Source organism: Equus przewalskii, chromosome 3, assembly GCF_037783145.1.
Source record: "Equus przewalskii isolate Varuska chromosome 3, EquPr2, whole genome shotgun sequence".
NCBI classification, from domain to species: domain Eukaryota; kingdom Metazoa; phylum Chordata; class Mammalia; order Perissodactyla; family Equidae; genus Equus; species Equus przewalskii.
The window spans coordinates 34,168,581-34,192,657 of NC_091833.1; the positions used below are offsets into that span (position 1 = coordinate 34,168,581).

General features: G+C 57.4%; 2 protein-coding genes across 4 annotated transcripts in view; one reads left to right on the top strand and one right to left on the bottom strand.

Annotated features, from left to right (window-relative positions):
* The window catches only part of JPH3 (junctophilin 3), a 99,948-nt gene extending 85,333 nt beyond the window's left edge, over positions 1–14,615 (top strand). The window contains exons 3-5 of the mRNA XM_070612460.1: positions 2,908–3,032; positions 5,404–6,302; positions 8,279–14,615. Of these exons, the coding sequence (XP_070468561.1) occupies positions 2,908–3,032; positions 5,404–6,302; positions 8,279–8,359 (1,105 nt within the window). The 3' untranslated portion in view covers positions 8,360–14,615. The remainder of the gene's footprint in view (positions 1–2,907; positions 3,033–5,403; positions 6,303–8,278) is intronic.
* Positions 14,616–18,121: 3,506 nt separating this feature from the next.
* The window catches only part of KLHDC4 (kelch domain containing 4), a 53,591-nt gene continuing 47,635 nt past the window's right edge, over positions 18,122–24,077 (bottom strand). For all 3 annotated transcript variants that reach the window (XM_008508635.2, XM_070612462.1, XM_070612463.1), the window contains 5 exons: positions 23,014–23,089; positions 21,176–21,384; positions 20,144–20,546; positions 19,142–19,267; positions 18,122–18,696 (listed from right to left, as the gene is read on the bottom strand). In XM_008508635.2, the coding sequence (XP_008506857.1) occupies positions 18,524–18,696; positions 19,142–19,267; positions 20,144–20,546; positions 21,176–21,384; positions 23,014–23,089 (987 nt within the window). In that variant the 3' untranslated portion in view covers positions 18,122–18,523. The remainder of the gene's footprint in view (positions 18,697–19,141; positions 19,268–20,143; positions 20,547–21,175; positions 21,385–23,013; positions 23,090–24,077) is intronic.

Below are 24,077 nucleotides of genomic sequence, written 5' to 3' on the forward strand. Positions count from 1 at the left end.
CCCACCCATCTGCCTGCCGCGGTCGCTGAGCTTCCTTCTCCTCGGGGACCAGCTGTGTGTGGATAGACCATCCCCGCTGTGGGGCCCGCGGCCCCTGGCACTCTGATGAGGGCCGTGCGCTCTGCTTGGGGAGAGAAAAGCATGCGGGGCATTCTGAGTGCAATTTCAGGGGAGGCCCCAGTGCAGAGCCCCCCGAGGGGTCGCTCAGGGCCTCTGTCAGCCTTGGGTCTCTGAGTCAGGGCATCCGCGCTGCCTCTCGCTTTCTGGGCTGGGGCGGCCCCCCCAGGGTCTCAGCCCATGAGAGATGGGGCAGGATGGGGGAGAAGTGGCCAGGAGCTGGGGCTCCTGCCACCTGCCGTCCTGTCCTGTCCTCCGTCACTGACGCTCTGGCCCTGAGCTGCAGCCTGGGACAGCTGTGGCCTCGCGCTGGCCCTCGCCCAGTCAGACTTCCGCCCTCGTTTCTGATGTGTTGACGCGGACGGCTCTCGAGGTACACACGTGCCTCTATCAGCCTGCAACTTAGCGCCGGGGCAGGAAAGCCCAAATTTGCCATCAACTCGTGGCTGTGACCTTTAGGGACCACCGGCCTGGAACACACTGGCTTCAGGTAGGGGAGATGGTCAGGAGCCCGTGGGCTGGGGAGGGGCTGGGGGTGGGCCAGAGGGCTGCAGCGATGACTTATCAATTGATTTGTTGTTATTGATAAATTATTAGTCATTAGTGCTTTCTTTCTTTTTTTTTTTTTTAAAGATTTTTTTAATTTTTTCCTTTTTCTCCCCAAAGCCCCCCAGTACATAGTTGTATATTCTTCGTTGTGGGTCCTTCTAGTTGTGGCACGTGGGACGCTGCCTCAGCATGGTTTGATGAGCAGTGCCATGTCCGCGCCCAGGATTCGAACCAACGACACACTGGGCCGTCTGCAGCGGAGCGCGCAAACCTAACCACTCGGCCACGGGGCCAGCCCCTATTTATTTCTCGAAGATTGGCACCTGAGCTAACAACTGTTGCCAATCTTTTTTTTTTCTGCTTTATTTCCCCAAATCCCCCCGGTACATAGTTGTATATCTTAGTTGCACATGCTTCTAGTTGTGTCATGTGGGACAGCGCCTCAGCAGACTTAACCGCTCAGCCACGGGGCCGGCCCCATAATTAGTGCTTTATTAATGGCTTTGTCTCCATGAGGTTCCTGCCCCTCTTCTGTTGTAATTACAACCATGGGGTTCCCAAGGAATCTTCTAGAAGGTGGTGCTTCTTGGCTTATGCCCCTGGGAGACATGGGTTTGCAGCTATCTTGAGTGATGGCCGTCTTTTCCCAGTTTCTAGGAGAGAGAATTATGTGGAGGGCAGAATTTTCTCAGTGCTACATTTTGCACGTAGGTTTCCTTCAAGCTCCGGGCCTGCTCCCGGGCGATGCCACAGGTGGCGGGATGTGGGAGCGCCGGGAGAGGGGCATTAATGGGAACCTGGAGCCTGCTGAGAGGCATCATCGGCTGCGTGCTCTGTTTCCTGGACGTACGTTCGTGCTGATTTACCGGATGTGTGCATAGGTCATATGTCTGTTTTCTAGTTAGCGCAGTGGAATTTTGAGAAAGGAGACCTGCTCACTCGGGCGGAGGGTGGGGTCTCCAGGTTAAGCCCGTGGACTGTGAGTACTGTGGGAATTGGGAGCGTTGGGCTGCTCAGAAGAAGCCTGAGGAGACCTCCGAGAGACAGGCTGCCCCTTGCCTTGGGGGTTTGGTCTTCGTGCCTTGCTTTCCCCGGTGTTGGGAAGCAGGCCCCCTGGAGCCGGGACACCAGGCGGGAAAGAAATGGAAAAACGAGGCAGGTAGGATGCAGAGTCCCCACGTCGACCTGCCTTGGGCACCAGTCCAGCCCTCCTTCTACAAAGGGAGGAAGGTCTCATGTGGGACTCAGCTGGGGACAGACAGGGTCTCAAGCTGAGACTACTCACACCCTGGGGTTGCGAGGTGGAGTCGCTGGGACCACTGGGCAGGGAGATTGTCTCACTAGAAGTTTCAGGGCCATGTCATCAGGCTTATTTGGTGGCTCCTGTCACTGCCTCCACCCTGGGGTGTGGCATCACCGGGTCTGGGCTCTTGTCACACGTATGTGGAATGTTTACTGACATGGGGGCAAATCCATGTTGATCACATCCCCACATCCGGCCTGTGTTTAGGGACTTCACCCCCGCCCCTCCACCGCACCATGAGGTTGGTGGTGTCACTGACTCCATTTGACCAAAGGGGAAACTGAGGCACAGAGGGGTGTGGACCTCTCCCAGGCCTCGCAGCTCCTCCATAGAGGGGCCACTGCTGTGCTCTGAGTGACACCATCACCCACATTGAGATGCTGACAGCAGGCGGGCCTCATCTCTAGGTGGAGCCTGCCCATTACTGCTCAAGGGCCCGGCCGGTGTGGCCGCTCATGCCACAGAGACACTCTGCCTGTTGGGTGGCGGGTGCAGCTACCCCCAGCTGTTCGTTTCTGGTCAGGTCAACACTGATTAAGCACCTGCTCGCCCCGGAGTCTCTGAGACACGTCACCCATGGGTCTGGCCTCCAGTCTGTGGACACGACACAGGGAAGGAGGGGCGCTCCCTGCAGCAGGACCTGGAGCTCTGCCCTTAGATGCAGGACACCCCTCCCAGACCAGGACCTGCGCTGGGGAGGGTTTGTCCCGTGCCCAGAGAGGCTGGCAGGCACTCTGGCCTGGTTGGCTGGCGCCCAGTGATGTTTGCTGAACGAATGAATGAACAAATAAGTGAGAGGTCTGCAGGTCTAGGGGCAGACCCCAGGGTGCCCGACATCCTGTCCTGGCCCAGGCCGCTGTGGGGGGGTCCATCAGTGGCCACCAGGCCTCCCTCTGTGCCTCTGTCGCTTCACCGCCCTCCCTGTCTCTCCCGCCCAGGACCTCCCACTCGAGGGCCAAGGCCGAGGCGGCCCTCACGGCAGCCCAGAAGGCCCAGGAGGAAGCGCGGATCGCCAGGATCACTGCCAAAGAGTTCTCACCTTCCTTCCAGCACAGGGAAAACGGTGAGTCGGGGCGCCACGCGGGGCGGCCAGCTGGCTGTCCTCCGAAGTCACGTTCTGCCCCGGAAGCCCCGTCGCCGTGCTGCCATCTCTCCTCGTGTTTGCTTCTCCTTTGTGATGGCGCGTTGTTGGTGTGTGGAGCCTGGGCACACGCCTCCCTCAGACACGCCCGTCGGAGCGTGCGTGGTGTCATCATCCCTCCCCGCCTCCCTGTTGTGTGTCCCTGCGTGCATCGCTCTCCTGCTTTCTGTGAACATCCACACGGTCTGCGTGTGCCTGTGCTGCGTCCCCCTGCCCTTCCCCCTCGTGTCACTCTAGAACTTTCTGTGATGGTGGAACTATTCTGTAACTGCTCTCTCCAGTGAGGTAGCTACCAGCCACGAGGGAACTGCGGCTGCTGCAGCTGAGAACCTGGATCTTTGGTTTTGTTTAGTCTTAACTAATCTACATTTAAATGTAAATTGCGTGTGACAAGCAGGGTCTGTGCAGCCAGGCTCTGGAACAATGATGGGAAGGAGCTAGAAGCTGCAGCAAGTTAGCCAGATCGTGACCCTCGCCCTTTCCTGGGGGGCGGCAGGGAATGGCCTGGGGGAGGCCGGAATGGCTAGAAGGGGGTCACTGATGATGAGAGAGAGGCTGGCTGAGGCTGAGATCTTGCAGGCTGGACCCCCACCTGTCTCCCACCCTACTTCCCTTTGGGCCTCACTCGGGGGCTGCCTCCGCACCAGGAAGTCCCGGAGGCCAGGTTAGGCCCGCTTCCCTCGGATCTGTGCTTCCACGGGCTGCAGCTCAGGCACGGAGTGGGAGCTCCGGGTTTTAGGATGGAATCTGCCACGTTGCGGTCTGTGTTCTGAGACCACACCCTGAGCTGGGCCCCCGGAACCCTGCAGCTCCCGGCCTTGCTGGTAGGGGTCCTGGCCTTTGGGGCAGCCAAGGAGGCCAGGCCTACTTCTGGGAGGCAGAAGGACCTGAGTGGGCTTGGAAACCCCAGGACACAAGATAGAGGACAAAAAATGTTAGAATTCAGCTGCAAATGCTCGCTTTTCTGCCTTGCATTTCCACAATGATGTTTCCAGGAATGTCATGTGCTCTGAAACTAATTTTAGCTGAGAATGATCTCCCAGCTGGTGGCTCTGATAGGGTGCTGGAGACGAGCAGCAGGGCACCAGCCTCCCTCTGGGGTGTGAGGTCTGCAGGCCAGCCGGGGCTGACCCCAGCACTGTTGGTGGACAGACGGCCTCCTGGGAAGGCCGTGGGACCCTGCAGGGCTGTGTCCAGCCTTGCCTGGGCCCAGGGGGTTTAAGGCACAGGAGCCGGGCCACGAGGATGTCTCAGTCCCAATTGGGGCACGTCAGGGGAATGATGGTGGGGGTCCTGTGAGGGCCAGGGCTCTCTCCCCACAGTGCAGCCAGTTCTCAGTTCCTTGGACCCCACAGGGGAGAGGAGGGTGCTGCAGCCCAGCCCCGTGTCCCCACTGGCCAGAGGCACGGTTGTTGAATGAGGTCTGCAGTTACCGGGCCACAGCCCTACATGACAGATGAGACTTAGACTCAGAGTGGCTGACCACTTGCCCCAACTCATCCGGCTCCCCAGCACTCTCGCGTCTGATTCCCTCTCGAGGACCATGAGGGGCCTCCCTGGAGGCCTTTGCCCTTCCTTGAAACAGCCACGATGAGACCCCCAGAGGCAAGAGCAGAGGGCCTTTGGGTGGCACTCCCATGCCACCACTGGCACAGTGGACATCTCCTAATAAGTGGAGGGGCCTGGCCCCTGCTGTACCTGGGGATTTCTGGCCACGCCGAGGGTGCCGTGTCCACCATGGCCCTCTCCTGTCCCCACCTCAAATGCTCTGGACTGAAGTGGGGAGGGGCCCCAGCCCAGGCGGGGCAGGAAGACCATCCTGTTCTCTGACCTCGGGCCTGGCCCCCAGAGGTCCCAAGGCTCCCGAGACAGAGGTGTTCTGGGGAGACAGGGTGAGCGACCCCATGCCACGAGACCACTTAGAAGGTCACCTAGCATGAGGCGCTTCCTTTCATCTTCAGGAGGGCCCTGTGGGGGGTGGACCTGAGACCCCACGGAGCAGGCTGGGCCCGAGTCCTTGCCTGCTCTCTGCACCTCGGGTCTCCCCTGCAGCCGGGGCCCGGAGCCGCTGTCCCCCACTGCCCGGCTTGCCTGGTCAACCTGAAAGCACGCATGGGGTGGGGGACTTGGGGGTCTGTGGAGGGGCTTCGGGACCTACTGTGCCCACACCCACTGGCGAGCGGTGAGTGCCCTGGCTGCCCGTCGCCCTGGCGTCCTGCCGTCCTCGGGTGAGAGCAGGACTCAGCACAGAACAGCCGAGTAACCGCCGCTGCTTCCCTTCTTCTCCCTAAAGGGCTCGAGTACCAGCGGCCGAAGCATCAGCTCTCCAGTGACGACATCGAGGTGATCTCCACGGGGACGCCCCTGCAGCAGGAGAGCCCCGAGCTGTACCGCAAAGGCACTACCCCTTCAGACCTGACCCCCGACGACAGCCCCCTGCAGAGCTTCCCTGCCAGCCCCTCGGCCACCCCGCCCCCAGCCCCCGCCACAAGGAACAAGGTCGCCCACTTCTCCCGGCAGGTCTCGGTGGATGAAGAGCGAGGTGGGGACATCCAGATGCTCCTGGAGGGCCGGGGAGGGGACTACGCCCGCAACAGCTGGGGCGAGGAGAAGGCCGGGGGCTCCAGGGGCATCCGCAGTGGCGCCCTCCGCAGCAGCCAGCCCGCAGATGACTTCCGCGCCCGGGGCTCGGGCCACAAGCAGCCCAGTAACCCCAAGCCCCGGGAGCGGCGGACGGAGTCGCCCCCGACGTTCTCCTGGACTTCCCACCACCGAGCCGGCAACCCCAGCTCTGGGGGCGCCAAGCTGCTGGAGCTGGACGAGGAGAAGCTGAGCAACTACGAGATGGAGATGAAGCCGCTGCTGAGGATGGACGCGTACATGCAGGACGTGCACCCCCAGAAAAGACGCTACAGCAAGGGGGGGGCCTGCCGGGGCCTGGGGGAGGACCACCGCTCCGAGGACCGGGGCTTTGGGGCGCAGAGACTGAGGTCCAAGTCCCAGAACAAGGAGAACGTCAGGCCGGCCTCATGCGCAGAGCCGGCCGTGCAGAGACTGGAGAGCCTGCGGCTGGGGGACAGGGCTGAGCCCCGGCTGCTGCGCTGGGACTTGACCTTCTCCCCACCCCAGAAGTCCTCGCCTGTGGCACTGGAGTCAGACGAGGAGAACGGGGACGAGCTCAAGTCCAGCACGGTGAGTGGGCACTGGCTGGTCCTGGGGGCGGAGTTGGGGGTGGTGAGAGCCCAGGCCCGTCCACCGTTTGCTTCCGCGGAACTGGGACATGACCCCTCAACACATGAAACCAGTTGGGGGGGCGGAGGGTCTCCATCCCTATAGACAGGTCCCGATCCCTGAGAGGGTTACTCCCAGGCTGGACTCTTAGCGAAAGCACTTGGGCAGTTTTGGAAGCTCCCAGAAAGAAACCAGGCAGGATGAGACCCCTGTTCTCCCCCAGACCTCCCCCCAACCTGCTCAACCCTCCCCGCTGCCCAGAAGGGTCCTCTCTGCTCTGGGTGGTGTCTCCTGGTAAGTAGCCCTTGTCATCAGTGTCTTTGAGAACTGTCCTGTGTCCTGGATAGGAACACGGAGGGCCAGACACAGATGGGAGGTGGGACAGCCGGCTGGGTGGTAGGGTCCGCTTGTCTGGAACACGTGTGTCCTGCTCCCACAAAGCCCACTCCTATGGGGCCGACGACAGAGTTATATGTGGGGCCATCCACCCCACGGCCCCTTTTCTGCCCGGCCGTGGTCCCCCTGTGGGCGTGGTCCCAGGGCCCCATGCTGGCATTCTCTGGGAGGTCATTAGAATGCAGCTTCTCTGGCCCACCCCAAGCCTACAGGGTCAGACGCTCAGGGTGGGCCATGATCCAGGTCTGTCAGGCCCTGAGGGGGACACCTGCGCTTCATGTGTCCTGACTGGCCCCTCTGGGATGGAGCATTGCTGCTGGGCAGGCTCCGTGTCTGCCCCGCCCCTGGGAGAAGTCGCATCCGTCATCCGTCATCCAGGTGTCCTGCCCTTAGAAGAGACGCTTCCAGTTGGAAGGTGGCTGGTGGCCCTGGAGGCCATTTCTGCCTCCCCCTGAAACCAGTGTGAGCATCCATGTTGCTGGGCTGGGTCCTCAAGTGCTCCTGCCCTCCCTGTGCCCAAATCCTCATGGCGAGCAGCCCCCATGTCCTCTTGCTGGGCCTTAAACACCAGCTCGCACTTACAACTCCATTTTCTGCAAGCCAGCAGCCGGAAATGTGTGTGACATGTATGTATATCATGTGTGTGTGCGTGCTTGTGTGTAAGCAGCCATGTGCATGTGTGTGCGTGATTTCAGGAATAGCCGAATGATGGGCAGGGGTGGGAGATGCAGGAAGGGTTCTATATTTAGCCCTCTCAACCGTGCTGGCACTTTTGGGTGCTTAAAAACAAAGCTCCCTCGGGCAGAGGTTCAGAGCTTCCAGCTGGGTGCCCGCAGTCACTCTGCAGGAGCAGCGCTTGGTCCCTGGGCCTCGGCGCTGCCCCTCCCCCTCATCCAGCAGGGTAGCCTCTGCACCCAGCACTGCAGAGGCATCAAGGATGCAGGCCCAGGGAAGGAGTGGCCCTGCCCCTCGTGCCCAGTCAGCCGGGGCCTCTGCTCCAAGGGAGTCGAGCGCTCCATGCCCAGGAAAGGCCAGAAGGCGAGATGAAGGCCTCCCGCCTGCTGCCCCCGGTGGAGCCACGGCCACAGGCCGTCAGCAGGGAACACATGTAGCACCTGGGGGGAGCACTTCCTGAGGAAGACATGCTCAGGGCTCACCCAGGGTGGGGCTTGGGGTTGCAGGCTGAATTTAGGGGCCTCTCTCGGTGGACCACCTCTGAAATTCAGTGACAATGTCCGAAGTCCCAGCTGAATGGAGCTCGAGGCAACAGTTATGCAGGCGTCAGGTGTTTACTTAGGGTCCTGGGGCCATGGGGGCGGGGCGGGTGCCCAGGTTTTCAGAGCCGCAGGGAATTCCAACACCAGGAGCTGCAGCCGCCGAAGCAGGTGGCAGCCTTCCCTGGATGCTGACGTGAGGGGCTTGATGCTCTGAGCAGGCGGACGTTCGGCCTGTGTCCTGAGCCGTGCACTGGCCTCGGGGGGCATGGCCGAGAGCAGGCACCTCTGGGCGCGGCTCACCTCGCCTTCCTCTTTCTGTTTCAGGGCTCGGCTCCCATCCTGGTGGCCATGGTGATCTTGCTCAACATCGGAGTCGCCATTTTGTTTATTAACTTTTTCATCTGATGAGATTGTCGCGTTAGCAACAACGGTTGGTGTACAAAAGGGGACGTTACAAGGGAAGGACTGGAACTCGGACGGCCCCACGACTGCTTCCGAGTCCACAGAACATGATTGGGTATTACTCACAGTTTGCCTTTTTTTCTGGGTAATGTTTTTTGGATTTTAGCCAAAATTCTTTGCTTGTCTAACACTATGCTGTGTGGCATGGCAGAAGGAGGCCAGCACGCCGCCCCTCCAGCTTGACATGGAAAGAAAAGGGATCCTGGCCAATCAATGGCCAAAAAATAAATTGTCGTCATCATCACACTCCCGTCTGGGATGCGGAAAAGGAGGCAGCTGAGGAAGACCCCCGGAGGGTCCCGCTGTGCCGGGCGGGTGGGGAGCAGCTGCTGGGAGGTGGAAGGGGAAGGTGGGTCAACCCTGCCCTTCCTCTGGGATATTCCAGAACTCTTGTCTGGAATGGCGGGTGACAAGTACGGTGCGAGGCACGGGGAGGAAGGCATCCCATTCCAGCTGGCAGCAGCCTGGGCCTTTTCTGTTTTAAATCTGTGCTGCACTCTGAAGGGAGCAGAGGTCTGCCTTCTCTTCTCCTCCCCGAGAAACAGACCCCGGCCCTGCCCTCTTCCCGGTACTGCCCCACGGCTTTCCTCGCGAGGCCGGCTCCCCACACTGAGTCTTAAAGCCAAGTCCTGATTTTTCCGCCGTCCCTGCCTCTCTCCCTCCCTCCTTCCCCATCCTGCCAACCTCCCACGAGAAGCAGGGGAAGCCGTGCTGCCGCCACTCAGGGGCCGGCAGAGCGCTGCGGCCGGGGGGCTGGTGCTGGAGGGCAGGGAGCGCTGTGGGGCCCCTTAGCCAGGGACTGTCTCCGACATCACACCTGGGCTCTGAGCATGTGGCATTTCTGCACTTAGGATGCAGGATGTGTATCCAGGCACCTGTGTCCCTGTCAGACGTCCACGATGGCCCTTACATGACCTTGTCTTTGTCACTGAGCCCATGAGTTCTCACATCTTTGTCCTGTGCCTGCCTCAACTCCCCCCCTAGATATGCATCTTCCCTCCAGATGCCTCATTCATACTCTGGAGCTGGTCTGGTCCCAGGACAGGAATGTGCTTGAAACCCAGGGGTTGAAAATTCCTGAGAAATCGTTGCATATCCATCTCCCCCAAAACATACAACGTAACTTGTTTCAGTCAAACAGAAACAGGCTCCTGGTGTTTCTTCCTTCTCTACCAGCGTTGCCCCACCATCCAAACAAAAGAACAAGGTTCCAGAATGTCCGAGTGCCCCGTGGTCCTAGCTATGGAGCCAGCCCTGCCGCGTGTAGGAACGTGTCTGGGGCATGGGCGCGTCCACACGCAGGTCCCCCTGCGCCCACGCCTGGGGAGGTCCTTCCAGGGAACTCACCCCACAGTCGTCCTGGGTCCAGCAGTCGACGGCTCCGCCTTGCTTTGCTGATGTTTAGCTGTTTCTCTGCTACCTTTTGAGCAGATTTCTTTACTACACTGCACTGGATTGCTATATTTTTAACCAGAAATAAACTAAAGATTAGAGCATGTTCCAGTTAAATTCAGTTTATTTTTTCCCATTATCCATTCACTCCCCGCTCCTTCTCATGGGTTGGCTTCACTGGGGGTCTTTTTTGGGGAGTAGGTACGTAGGAGAGGGAGGGAGGACCTGTAGGACGTAACTTCCCAGACGCTGCTTTCTCAAGGGATGGGACATCTTTTTGTACATCCTCCTTTCCGTTCCTCTTTTTTAATATCGAGTGGTTGCTGCAGACCTGACATGAACCAAATAAAGATTCCTGCTCTTTGCAGCTCAAAGAATCATCGTGCTGGGATGTGGGTTTTATAATTTTGTTTGCAACTCTTTCTAAAGATTCTAGACTTCTTTTGTACATTCCAGTAACTGCATGACACAAAATGGTACCTACAAATGCAGGTTACATATTTACATGCAAACACCACGAGGAATCCAGATACGTGTAAGGCAACAGCACAGAGATGCGCACCACTCAAGGACAGCAGTGGTTTCATGACTAGGTGGCTCACACGGGTGACTAGCTGGCGTCCCCTCACTTGTCCGCCTTTCCAAAAACACAACTGTGAAACCAGATCAACACCCCGCCCTTCAGTCATTTCCCTGTGCTCCTGGTGAATTCCACCACCACCACGACGCACTGGGTCTCAGAGACTCTAGAAGTCATTTTTTTAATTGGTTTCCAAACTGATTAAAGAGCAGGCTGCCTCGCGGGAGCCCTGCAGGCAGGCCTGTGCTTTCACTAGGGCTCGCTTGCTCTTCCTGCCCGCCCAGAGCCTCAGGTTTCCCGACGTGTGCGCCAGCCCTCTCACCCCAGGGCCACGCCGGCTGACCTGCTTCCCGTGTGCACGTTCCTGGTGGGTGTGCATGTGCTGAGCTAGATGAGGACACATGAGACTGTCAGGAAGAATGGATGAGCATGTCCCAGCTGGCCCCCAGTGGTGCAGAGCGTTGACAAGTTTTAATTAATCCCAGAGCAATCTCGTGAGTCATTTTCTCTCCTGACAGATTCTTCCATTCTTTAAATGTGAAAACCAGAGGCAGAGAAATTGAGTTACCTGAGATACCAAGCCAGGGCCCACAGGCACAGGTCACTACCCCATGCCCACCTCTCCCCTCCCCCAAGGCTGGGAAACCTGCACTTGCACCTCCCCCTGAAAGGACACTGCCCTCTGAGGCCCCCAGGTGAACCTGTCTGTGCCTGTGGTTTACATGTTCCATGTACCAGAAATGTGAGGAACCGTGTATGTGGATTTACTCGTGCTTTTTGAAGTCTGCTCAGTGCCTGTAGAGTGCTCGGATAAATTCGGGCACCTGGAAAATTCTCTTTATCTGTTCTTTTGAATTCTAAGTTTCATAATCATTAGCACATTCCCAAAGACACAGATCAGGTATGCAATACGTAAGCCAAGATAATTGACAAGGAGGATGATGTTGATAAAAATCCGGTGTAGTCACAAAAATGCAACCCCCATTGCTGAAATCCTTCAAGGGAGGGAGGAGAGTTAGCGAAACGCAAGAACTTGCTGGCGCACTCTCCTCGGAAGCCCACAGCTAACGACCAGTAACTCCTTTCTTCACGGAAACCCCATTGTATGGGCTGTGAGTAAACACCTATGTTTAGGATGATGGGCTCTTTCCTACGTGCACAAACCCGAGATTCCTCAGGAAGCGTGAAGAACACAGGTTGGGTCTCGCCAGCCCACAGCCCGGGTCTGGTGCCCAGGGCACACAATTAGGGCAGCTCCGCTCCTGGCTAACGCTTGATGTCCCAACCTCATCATAAAAGTACTCCTTTTCACTTTCAAAAGAGTCCTAGTTTAGAAAATAAATTATATGGCGACCCCACCTAACAAGCGGAGGCCGTTACGGAGAGCCCAGTGGCGCTGTTGCGACACCAAGCCCAGGACGTCATGCACTCGTTGAAGATGACAGACTAGGGGAGCGAGTGAAATTGTCTTTGGTTTCTGCAGTTTTCAGTTTGGGTTTTGATCGTCGAGACTCCCAGGCACCCTGAATCAGCACCTGTACTGCCCCTCTGGAGGCCCTTCTAGCTGGGATGCCCAGTGGGCGCCTCAGATGCCCCAGTGGCCCTCCTGCAGGGGGTCACTTCATTTCACACGGACAGTAAGATGTTTCTCAAGACTAAGGGTGGAAGGGGCAACCTCTTTTCTAGATGAAGCTCAGCTTCTTTAACTCTTACAGGTCTTGTCTTCCAATTTTTCTTGCCTTTGGTCTCAGAAACTTCACATAAAGGTGCCTACTAGATTCTAAGACATCTATTTCCATAACTGAATGTGCCGCCCGACCCTACAACCAACCGACAGTACTGAGTACAGCTGACAGACGCCTCAGATTTTCCTCATACTGAGTCAACTCCACGATGGAGTCGTTTTTATCTTGCCTAGGACAAAGATTTGCTCCTAGTCAGTTAAGCGTAACGTGAAGTCAGAAGATCAAGCTTGCAGAGGAGGAGGAACAAGTCGGTCAGCTCGGGGCGTCCGATTGGTCTGGTTCTTGCCCGGGCCTGGCCACGTGTCAGGTGATGCCGTCAGTGAGCGAAGACTGGGGAAGCCAGCGGCTCCAAGTGCTGAGGAGTGTCGGCAACTCAGCCTTAAAAGACACAAGAGGAAGGACGGTTGCCTTTGTTTAAAAAAGAAAAATGCAGCTGTTTTTACAGTGTCTGCGCGTGCCTGGACATGAACTATGGAGTATGCAGAATGTCTGCGAGCTGTGGAAACGCAGCGGCCAGTCACTCAAACACCTGGGGAGATGTTTCCTTTCTGAGGACGTGGGGGAGACGCTGGGCCCCTAGAGGAAGCGGCAGAGGGAGACACGGTGCGGTGTGGTGCCCGGCCAGTGGAACCCCTGGAGTGATGAGCTACTGCTTTGGAAGATGGCTAAATGTTCTCCAGAACCGTGGCCCACACGTTAGGAACAAAAGCTGTCTTCAGAGCTTCCTTCTGCGTGACATCCCAACGTGGAAGTGCCTGAGAGATGAGTGGGCAAACATGTTTGTTCTAGCTTGTTTCTATACCTCCGAGAAGCAGGCAGCCCCATCGGGGGCAGCTCAGAGTGTGGACGTGCTTGCCCCGGGGAGTCTGGGGTGCAGGGGACAGCAAGCAGGGCGGGCAAGAGCAGCCAAGTTCACACACCTACCTCACTTCTCTCCGCCCCACCGCTCCCCTCACTGCGCGCCTGCGTCACGGGCCCGGGCCCCACACTGCGCACACCTGTTGTCATGCCTGTGCACACCCTTTCCCACTGCCCTTCCCGTCGTGTATGTGCCACATGGATGCAGGTCTCCAACTATGCCGTCACTGCTTGGTGATATGGTGACGGGGGCAGTCCAAACTCATGAAGGGCAGGAGGCCTCGAGGAATGGCCAAGATGGGTCTTGGCTGGACCGCTGCTCCCCCATGCTGGCAGCACCTCATTCAGAACGCTTGGTTCAGCTCGCTTTGGTAATTCATTCCCTGCCTGCTGTGAAGGTCAGACAGGCGCCCAGGCTGTCTCCTTAGAGGTCAGTGCACGTCTAGTCCTTGATACACACAAGCAGCTGTGAGAATTTCTAGTCCCTTAAGACAAGCACTTACAGTCGTGTTTCCTGTAGGATGACACGTGGAACAGACAAAGGGTTTTCCATCGGATCCTGTGCTCACCCGTGACTGCGGAGAGCACGTACACAGCCTGCAGGTCTTTCTCCCTTGCTCAACGGTATCAGTTCCAAATGGGGCAGATACATTATGCAGCCAGCTGACCTTCAGTGAATGATGCTTATCCCACTCTGGGTGGCGCCTGTAAAAGGCAGGACACAGTCAGGAGGAGGGCCCCTCTCCAGTTACCCCAAATGGGAAGGACACTGCGATCAGGTTCAGGGGGAAGAGGAGGCGCAGGAGGAGGGGAGTCGGCTCTGTGGGGCCGAGCACTGTGGCATGCCTCACTCTAGGCTGCTCCTGCATGACCAGCCCAGGACCCCCAGCTCCTCCCACTGGGGCTCTGAATGAGCCCTGCTCCACTGAGTGCTGTCACTGCCACCATCAAAGCAGCGTGGCCCCGTTGGGCCCCATGCTGCAGAACCTCCTGGCCCTTGCCCCCACGCACGCACAGTGGCTCCATGAGCAGACGCACCCCCTGACCGCTGACCTGCCAGTGCCCCCGTACGCTGAGCTACACCCGACAGTGCTCTCCGGCCGGGCTCTTATTTGCGCCATTCTCCATTTCCAAAGCCACGCCATCCCATGTAGCCAGAGTGAAATAACCCAACACGGCCCTCACCGCTCGGGTGGGCAGCTGTGGGACCCTGCCCGCACTCTAGACATGAAACCACTACCCCTGACGTGGATGCCTTTTTGTGAATTCTAACAGAAATCGGTCTCAATCTGCACTTTCTTTTTTCCGTTTTCCCCTGGTGCATGTAAACTGTTTGCTACCACAGTGCGATCATTCTGTGCATTGACAAAAAGGGAATGTTGACTATGTTCTGATTTTTCTTATTGATGAAGCGGCTAAAAACGTTACCTCGGCCTTTTTTCTTTTCTCTTAGCTGGAAAAATAGCTTGGTTACTTACAAAATGAAAATAAAATAATTTTCTTTAATGAATGTAACTGTTTAAATCATACCATTACTATATATTTCATTATCTGAAAGCAAAGGACACTGTCGAGATTCAAGAAAAATTTTGCTCCTTTTAGTAATAAACGTCGTCATTTGAAACTTTGGCTAAGTCGCATCATCTCATTCTAAGTCAGTGTCTCTCCTCTAAGTTCCCTCTATTCCCAAAATTTCGAGATGGATAAATGCAAATTCCATGGAACCAAGCTCGCAGTTACCTGACAGCGTCCCTCTGTCACATTTGGAGGATCTTATTACTCTTTGAGGAGAGCTCTGTGAACACGAATGTGGAACGTGTCCCCACCCCCATCTTCCCACGTAGCAGTCCCCACATCCACTGTCCCAGGGCCCAGGTTCCCCACTGCAAGCCGGGTGCCCGAGGCCTCTGCGTCCCGCCTCCACTCACTCCCCTCTACTAGCTGACGGAGGACACAGAGGTGACCACCGAGACAGGCTCTGCCCCAAGGACCTCACAGTATTGCTTCCTCGAGCCTATTTTTAATTTTCTTAAACTGCAACATCTGTGTTTCTCACGGGGCAGTTACTCAGTATCTTTTTTTCCCATTAGAGTTTCTCCTGCCTGAAAAGCCTCCCCTGGCACACCCTGGTCTTTCCAGGCCCAGCTCCCTGGATGAGAAGCACCCCTACCCCTGCCCTCACGGCGGGGAGGACCCTGCCTCTGGAGTCCCATGGTTCTGTGCTCCACGAGCCCATCTCGGTCGTACGGTGACAGCCCCAGCTCTGCTCCTGCTCCCGCACGGCACCAGCCAACCAGGCTGGGTGCTGGCTGTGCCCGCGGTGGCACCTCAAGTCCCCAAAGGCTTAGATCCAGTGGGGAGCTTGGAGGGGCTACTCAGGCTGAGACAAGGACAAGGATGGGCTTGCGCTGGGGAGCCGGAGGCGCCTTGGTCCCAGCACCTGTGGCCACCGGCCGTGCTGCCCGGTGCCTTAGCTTCCTCTGCTGGACCCTCATGGTCAGACCCCTGGTGACCAGGCCTGGTCTGGACTTGGACAGCAATGAAGATGACTGTGTTCCACGCTCGGGAGCTCCCGGGCCGACGAGACGAGGCCGGTCTCTCCTGACTGACGGCCCACACAGCTTTGCTTCTCGACTTAAAACACGGGGAAAAGAGCAGTTATCAGGAAGTTCCTTCAGTGCTCACGGAGGAAGCAGCAGATGCAGACGGGTATCATGTGATCACTCGTCCTTCATGCTAGGTGACAGCCATCCACTTGTGTCACCACTTCCTCACTGACACATTTGGGGGTTTCTATGGGTGACTCTCAGTGATGTTTCCTCACCTGTCCCTGAGCTAGCCCCGGATCCCACATGGGGCGGCTCTTGAGGGGTCCCTCCCTCTCCAAGTGGGACGGCCCTGGAGAGGCTGTCTCCTGGGCAGGCTCGTCCAGTCTCTGGTCCCTTCATGTATTTCTACTGTCCCCTAGCCACTGACTTCCTGCTTGGACAGGTGTTCACAGGGGAGGTGTGGCCAAGTGACAAGGACCTGTAGTAGAGGGGCAGAACACATCAATGGGGAGCAGGAAAGGGGTACCCTAACAACTCGGCAAACCAGGGAGCAGGCAAACGGGATGGGTGACCGCAGGGCCCTCGCTGACCCTAAACACAGCCGTCTCCTCCAGCAACCCAGGGATGGACGCCTCGGGGTTTCATGCTGGCCACTCATGGCTGTTGGGGTGTCAAGAGCATTCAGCTCAGCAAAACAGTCACTAGCAGACAGAGGGGAGCGGGATGGCATGCTGCCTGCTGCTCCCATGGTGGCGCAGGGCTGGGCCCCGTCCTCCCCTCTCCCTGCTGCTCCCGGGGGGCCCTGGGCCCCGTCCTCCCCCCGCCCTGCTGCTCCCGGGGGGCCCTGGGCCCCGTCCTCCCCCCGCCCTGCTGCTCCCGGGGGGCCCTGGGCCCCGTCCTCCCCCCGCCCTGCTGCTCCCGGGGGGCCCTGGGCCCCGTCCTCCCCCCGCCCTGCTGCTCCCGGGCGGCACTGGGCCCCGTCCTCCCCTCTCCCTGCTGCTCCCAGTGTGGTGCTGGGCCCCGTCCTCCCCTCTCCCTGCTGCTCCCGGGCGGCACTGGGCCCCGTCCTCCCCTCGCCCTGCTGCTCCCAGTACGGTGCTGAGCCCCGTCCTCCCCTCACCCTGCTGCTCCCGGGGTGGCGCTAGGTCCTGTCCCCCCCTTGCCCTGCTGCTGCACATTTAAGGCTGGGCTTTACTGGTGTTTTAATCACAGCAGTCAAACAGAGAGGCAGCTCCTTTTCTGGAACCTTGTTTATTTAATCCTTGTGGGTTCAGACCAGCCTCTTTCACTCAAACTGCACTTTTGGCAATAACCCTGTGGACATGACAGCAACACAGACTTGTTTGTATGAGAAGTTTCCTCTTCAGGGGGTTTGTTATTTCTTTCAACATCGTTGATTCAAAAATATCTTCCTTCAAATCTCATCTAGTACAGGCCCCCTGGTAAGAAAATGGCCTCTGATAACACACAAGTGCATTGGAGCCGACAAGATCTTCCAATTAATTACCTCTTCCCACAGCAGCAGCAAAGAGGTGGCCACAGGGTCAGACCTGGAGCGCCTGCATCCCGGGGCCAGTGGGGTGGGCACCGGGAGGGCTTCTGTGGCGTTCCTAGCATCTTCCAGCTGGACTCTGCCCAGAATGTCAGGAAAAAACCCAGATTGCCCCAGCACCCAAGAGAAGTGCACAGAGACACCGCTGAAGCCAGGCCTTCCAGCAACACAACCCATGTCAACCAGGCAGGTGCTGGCTGCTGCCACCGGCCTGTCCTCTCCGATGACCACGGCTGCCATGGGCACTGCCCCCAGAGCAAGGCTCCGGCACGCAGATGCAGCACGCAGGCTCCCGCAGGGGGAGAGCTTCCTAATTCTGCTCAGCTTGCAGGAGCCCACGCCCCTCGTCCCGATACACAGCAGCTCGTAAGGGAGAGAAGTCTGACAAGTGAGGTCACACCCACTGGAGCTGGGGGCCGAGCACCCAGGGGAGATAAAGGCTGGGTGGGGTGAGGGGCTGCTTCTGGGCACATCGGCCCACGTCCCTGCACTAAAGCCCTCCCGGGCCCACGCCCTGCTCTGCCGGAGGTGGGCGCTGCCACTTTTTTCCCCCTAAACTTCCAGGTAATGTAGAGGATGACCTGTTCCAGGTGATGAATGGGATGTTGCCCTATCACTGAAAACTAAGAATCCTACATTCTCGTTGTATTTAAGATGAGAAAATGCACCAGGTGTGAATTCAAAGCCCAACTTTTGACCCCAATTATACAAATGAAAACTGGTCTCCTGCCATTAACTTTGGAGCGGGCACCAGTCGGCATGTGAATGCACCAGACTTCCACTGCAATGAACACTGCTCCTGAGCCAGGTGCTGGACAGCGACGCCACATGGGGACCGTGGGGTCCCTGCCCTCCAACCTCCTTTCCTGTCACTTTGCAGATGACAACCTTGGGCCCGAAGAGAAAAGAGTAGAGAAAGGCTCCACCACCTCCTCCCGCAAGGGCTATGGGAGCAGTTCTGAGAAGTAAGGAGCCCTCAGGCACCCAGAGACCCCCAGCAAGGTGAGTGGCAGAGAAAGAGCAGAGCCGCCCAGCGGACAGGGGCTTTATTCACAGACAACTCGGAAAGCGTGTACAGGCAGTAGGTGGACCACCACCAACCATTTTTAGGAATCAGAGACCATCTCCAGGTTGACAACGTGCAGTCAATCAGAACATCTGTCTCTGAGTTTTGCAGAAGGGAAACCCCCCACAAAGTACCAATGTTGCAGCTCAAATTCCAGGTACCACCTGTTGTGTGGGGTGGCCTCGGCTCGGCTCAGCACTGCCCTGCACGGAGGCCCCACCAGAACCACGGTGCACACAGGGCTGCACGGAAGCCCACCTCTGCAGCAGCCTCGCTCCAGATCCAGTTCGCTTTAGATTGCGCCAGCGAGGCTGAGGGAAGGCCACTACACCTCACTCCGGGTCGCTTGGGCCCCGTGTGGCGGCCTACGCCGAGTCATCAAAGAAAGCTCTCGCTGTGGCGTGGGCTGCTCTCAGCACGCTCTTCTCCTGTGCGCCAGGCCTGGTGGCATCCCGGGCGAGCTGCACCCAGTACTGCTCGGTCCGGGGCAGGTAGTCTGCAAACTGCTCGCCAGGCCTCACCAAGGGGTGATGTTGCTCTTTCACGGGAAGGAGGGAAAGAAGAAAGAGACACGTTCAGCCGAGGAAGGAGGCTGCCCGCTTGCTGCCTAATGAAGCGAACACGTGAGAGCCTGGGTTTGCAGAAACGACTCGCAGGGCATTCCACGCTTTATCAAAGGAGCCACAACGACATTGCTTAAACAGCAAGCTGCTCACAAGCCCTCCAGATACGAGTAGTTTTTAAACACTTAAGCTTGTCTGAGGAGCCCACCTACAAAGCCAAGTCAGATGTTAATAAACACTTAGTAAAACTTGAAAGCCTGTCATTACCAGTAAGAATCAGGACTTTGGGTGAGAAGGGACCCCCGAGCTCTCAGCTTGGCATGGAGTGCTCTGGCTCTGCAGGGGCTCAGCCCCCTGCGTTCCCAGCACTCCTCCCGTCGGCACTGACGACAGGCAAGCAAGGCCCACCCGCCCACTTACCCCCACCCTCCTCGCTGCTGTCCTCGCCGCTGTCCTCGTCCTCCTCATCTTCGCCTCTGCCCTCAGCACCCTCGACCGCATCACTGTCCTCTTCAGAATCGGTCTCCTCCAGCCACTCTTGAGTTTCTTTAAAGCAAAAATGAGCACCCACAGAATGTCAGTGTAGCTGGGGGGCAGCGGGGAGCCCTCTGAGGAGTCCACCTTCGTACTAAAGAAATGCAATGTGAAAGTGAGTCCCCTGCCCCCAATGCAGCTGGATGCTCCGCAAAAACGTTTCCCCTGGATCTTAAAACAGTGATGGAGTGAGAGAGAGAAAGGCTGGCAAACACACAGCCCATCTCCAGGACTCTCTCCGCGTGCCCCAGCTCTAACCTCGTTTTGCTAAAAGACAGTAATGAATCTCGCACCAGCTGTTTGGTACCGTTCCCTAAAAATGTGGATTTTAACTTTACTTTTAGTCTTGGATCTTAAAGAAACGAGTGGTGATTCGAGTCCGGCAGCGGCCGTGGTGCAATGTGGAAGTGAGAACCAAAGGGACAGCAGTTTGGAGCAAAGAGAATGAGGCCCAGAGGGTCAAGGGGAAGGTGACAGACCAGAGAGGTGCACCCGCCTGGTCTGCTCTCACGTGCAGACGGCAGGCTGCTGACAGTCAGCAGACGAAGGCTCGGGTAAACCTGTTCTAGAACAATGCACCCACGAGCAGCGCTCGACAGTCTGAGACCCAGACGGCGGTGTCAAGGGGGAGCCCGTGTCCTGTGAGGCACTCAGTCTCACTCCCCCTCAGCTCCTGGAGCAGGGACGGACGCGCACAGGATGCGCCCCTCACCAGGACCAGGACCTGCCCTATGTGAACGGCCACAAGGCGAGAGCACACGGCCCAGGTCACTGCCGGTTCACTGGCACGGGGTGGACCTGGGCAGGCACCATGGGCAGCGGCGATGAACATGCTTTTATGGGGTTTCCCCCTGACCTGAGGAGCTGCTCACCCCCATCGCAGCTCACCTGGATCCATCTCCACCAAGGCCGTCCACTCCTCCATCTTGTGGAGGTCGAGGCAGTATAGGTCGCTGAGGGTGACCTGGCGGTCACCTGCCTCAAACATGCCCCCGTAGAGGTAGAGCCGTCCGTGCTTCACCGCTAGCATGGCGTTGGAGCGGGGGCTCGGCTCGATCGTGGGGCTTTCTGCTTCATCAGGGCCGTCCTCCTCGTCGGACTGTGGTCGTCCTGCCGGGCTCGGGGCAGAGAGCACCTGTTTAATGGTGACCACGGTCCCATCCTCTGCAACCACTTCTCTGACCACTTCCAGGGGTGCTTGGGTGCTGGCCCCCCCAGATTCCTGCTTGTCAGCACCTTCGGGCTCCACTTTTTTGCCCCGCCTGCGCTTCCTCTTCTCCAACTTAGGTCCCTGTGGATACAAAGCAAGGCAGTGCCCTTCAGCAGCAGACAGACACTGGCGAGCCGGCGGCCTCCACGGGTACTCCGGAGGGCAGGCAAGTGAAGGAGCAGCACGGTGAGCACAGCCACCAAGGGGAGCTGGGCCAACAGCTGGAGACCCGCGGCCCAATCCTCTGCTGGGGTTCACCCTCTCTTGGTATAACCCCTTCAGGAAAAGGTGAAGAGGGCAGAGAGTCCAGATGTGTGCCCTCACACATACGTGATGCCCACCACAGGGGCCAAAGCACTTCAGGGCGAGCTCGGAGTCCCTGCCCCAGCGGACGGCCCTCCCCCAGCCTCGGGGCCCTGCCTCTAGGCTGCTGACCCGGGGAGCTCATCTGTGCTCAGAGCCCCAGGGCGTCCCATGCTGGGCCCAAGGCCCTGTGCTGCCTCCCTTGGCTGTTGCCGGCAGCAGAGGCGGAGGTGACCAGTTCCCTCCTCACATAGAGCCTCACAGAGGGACCGCACAGGGCCCCGGCACCCCAACACCTCGCCTGGAAGGAAGAATGGCCGACGCTGATGGAGTGGAGCCAGGCGCGGCCCAACCGTGTTAGGTGCGCTTCTGACACATGTGGCACACGCTCCAGAGCCCAAGTCTACCTTCAGCTGCCCCGCAAACCAGCGGTTCTTGGCGGCGTCATAGAAGTACAGGTCATTGAGGAAGTCACCCTGCAGGCTTTCCTCCTCCTCCTCATCACAGACGCCCCCGAACAGCAGCGTCTGGTGGTTTGGGGCCACAGCCACTGAAAAGCCAGACCTCGGGCTTGGCTTGGCGCCTGAAGGGTTAATGCGAGTCCATGTCCATCTGCCTGTCAAAGGGGAGAAGGGAAGTGGGGTAAGAGGGAGGGAGGGGCCACCAGTGACTAGGAGAAATGAGAAAACACGACTGCAGGTAAAACACCAAGCTCGCTCATTCTGCTCCCTCTGCAGCAAAACGGAACACTTCAACCCGCCCCCCACTAAAGTTTAACCCTTCTATGATGGTTCAGTTGCACTGAAGTAGCTTTCTCACACACCCTGCGAACACCTCCCCACAAGGGGCACTTTCGAGCTGGTTCAAGAGCCGGAATGAGCCAGAAGAGGCATGTGGGGAGCGGGCACGCCTATTTCTGGCAGCATCTCAGCCCGCCCGCTGTGAGGCCGTGCTCTGGTGGCCCCTGCGTGGGCTGCTCCGTCTCATCAGAGCCGCAGAGGCGGTGCCAGCTCTCCCGCAGGCCGTGGCCCTGTGTGCTCTTGGCTCCGGGCATGTCCTAAGCTCTGTGCTGACCCTCCAAATGAAACCTAGCGGGAGATGCAGGGAAGTCTTTCCACCACATATAGAAAAAGGAACTGACATTTTTCCTTTAGTGGACATCAAAAAAAACTTAGCAGAAACATCAAACGGCACACATTCTAGTGTTGTGCCCAACTGTCGTGCATCAACCCACAGCGCAGGCGTGACTCCTGGGGGCATCCATTAGTGGGCCATGAGATGGATTCATTACGACCAGCCTTTTAACGTTGTGAGGAACAGAAAAGAATAAACATCATAGTGCCCTGCACGAACGCAGCTAAGACGTGCTTGCTTCAGTCACACGACACATGTACACAAGTGTGTGCCAGCTCACGAGGCACTATGTACTTCTCACTGGGGGTCGAGGGCCTGAGGGTCAGGACGCAGAGGTTGAGCACACAGGCTCAGGGTCCCACTGCCTGGAACACAGTCCAGCTTTTGAGTTCAGACTGTGCGGCTCTAAACCTCGGTTCCCACTTGGTAAACACAGGTGTCCCCGTCAGTCACTGCTGGTGGCTGGCTACCTGAGAAGCGCCTGGGTACACAACATTTTTGAAGACTCAGCTTGAAGAATTTTCAAGTGGGAAAGAGGTAAGGTGTTTTGCACAACAATCTTTTTATTTTATAAAAGAGACCTCATGGGGAGGTTAAAGAACATGCTGGAGATCACAATGAGACCAGGATCAGACCAGATCCCCTGGCCTCAGTCCAGTCCTCTCATCCCAAGACTTGCTCCATACAAACTGCAATCTTACTCTTTGAAAAGGAGCTTTAAAAAATGAACACTGGGGTCATCAACCCAATGCGTACTGCAGAAGTCTACATCCTAACTTTAGTCATTGCTCTTGAGCAAGAACAAGAGAGATGACTGCAAAGCAGTGGCTCCCACTCTCTACACAGGGAGTGTTGATAGTGAACACACCCAGGGGTGAGGACCACAGCCGTTTCTGCTGCGCACACAGGCGGACACTTAGGGTTACGCGGAGTGTCTGGCCGGGCCAGCTTGGGGGCGAGGGGGGCTTGTCCACAGCTCCAGCATAGTGCGCAGGGGGCTCACCGCCACCCCACGGCCCCAAGGGCAGGTGGGCTTGTGTTTGTCTGCCCCACCTTTTGCAGCAGCACACAGACCATCCGCATGGCCATCCTCCCTGCACAATGCAAGTACCTTCTCCTCCTTCCTCAGACTTGAGCAGGAACATATCTGCATGCTGGGTGCCTCTGTCCACATCTTTCTTGACTCTCTGCAAGAGGAAAGGGAGTCATGTGAGAACAGCCGGGGGCCATCTACCACCCCGGCACAGCCCCTCAGGCTATTGATCTCAGTCTTCATGGAAGTGACAAGGAGCCCGCCTTCTAGACCAGCCTCCAAGAGAATCTGAAACACAGCGGGTTCAATTCTGACCTCATCTGAACAGACTAACAAAAAGTGTGGGTATAATTTATTAACTAAGAACAGATTTTAAATTTAAAAACCCACCATTCCAATGACCACAATCATGCTGGAATATGCCGGCGCTCTCTCTCCTTAGAGCTTCTGCAGCGATCCCTGTTCTAGGAGGACGGGGACCCTGCTGGAGACCCCACAGGGGCCTCTAATATCGGTCTCCAGCCATCCTTCACCTTCGACTCCTGTGTATCCTCAACGCCCATCATCTTTCAAATAATGCAGTTCAGGCTTTGGTGCAAGGATCAAATTAACGCTCCGTGGAGGAGCCAGCACTGCGCCATTTAAAAACTTTTGAGCTTCTCAAACAACAAAGCCCAGGTTTCTTAACCTTGATTCCTCAGCTTTGAACTAGGTTTCGCAGCACAGCCAGACCAGCTCCTTCACTCTCGGAACAACACCCTGCAGTCCTCACGCCACGCCTCGTACCTGAGCACTGGCTGTCCAGAGAGCTACTGGGCAAAACGTTACTCTGGGTGAAGGGATTTCAGGAAATCTTAATTTCTGCTTTGTATTTGTCCTTTAAATTCCCTACTTTTAATAAACTTTTAATTTCACAGTAGTTGTACGTTTACAGAAAAATTGAGAAGATAGTACCGGGGGTTCCCCCGTACCCTGCACCCAGTTTCCCTACTGTTAACATCTTACATTAGTGTGGTACGTTTGTCGCAATTAATGAGCCAAAACTGACAAACTACTATTAAATGAAGGCCCCAGTTTATCCAGAGTTCCTCAGTTTCTCCTGCTGACCTCTTCTGTTCCAGGACACCACGTCAGGTGTAGTG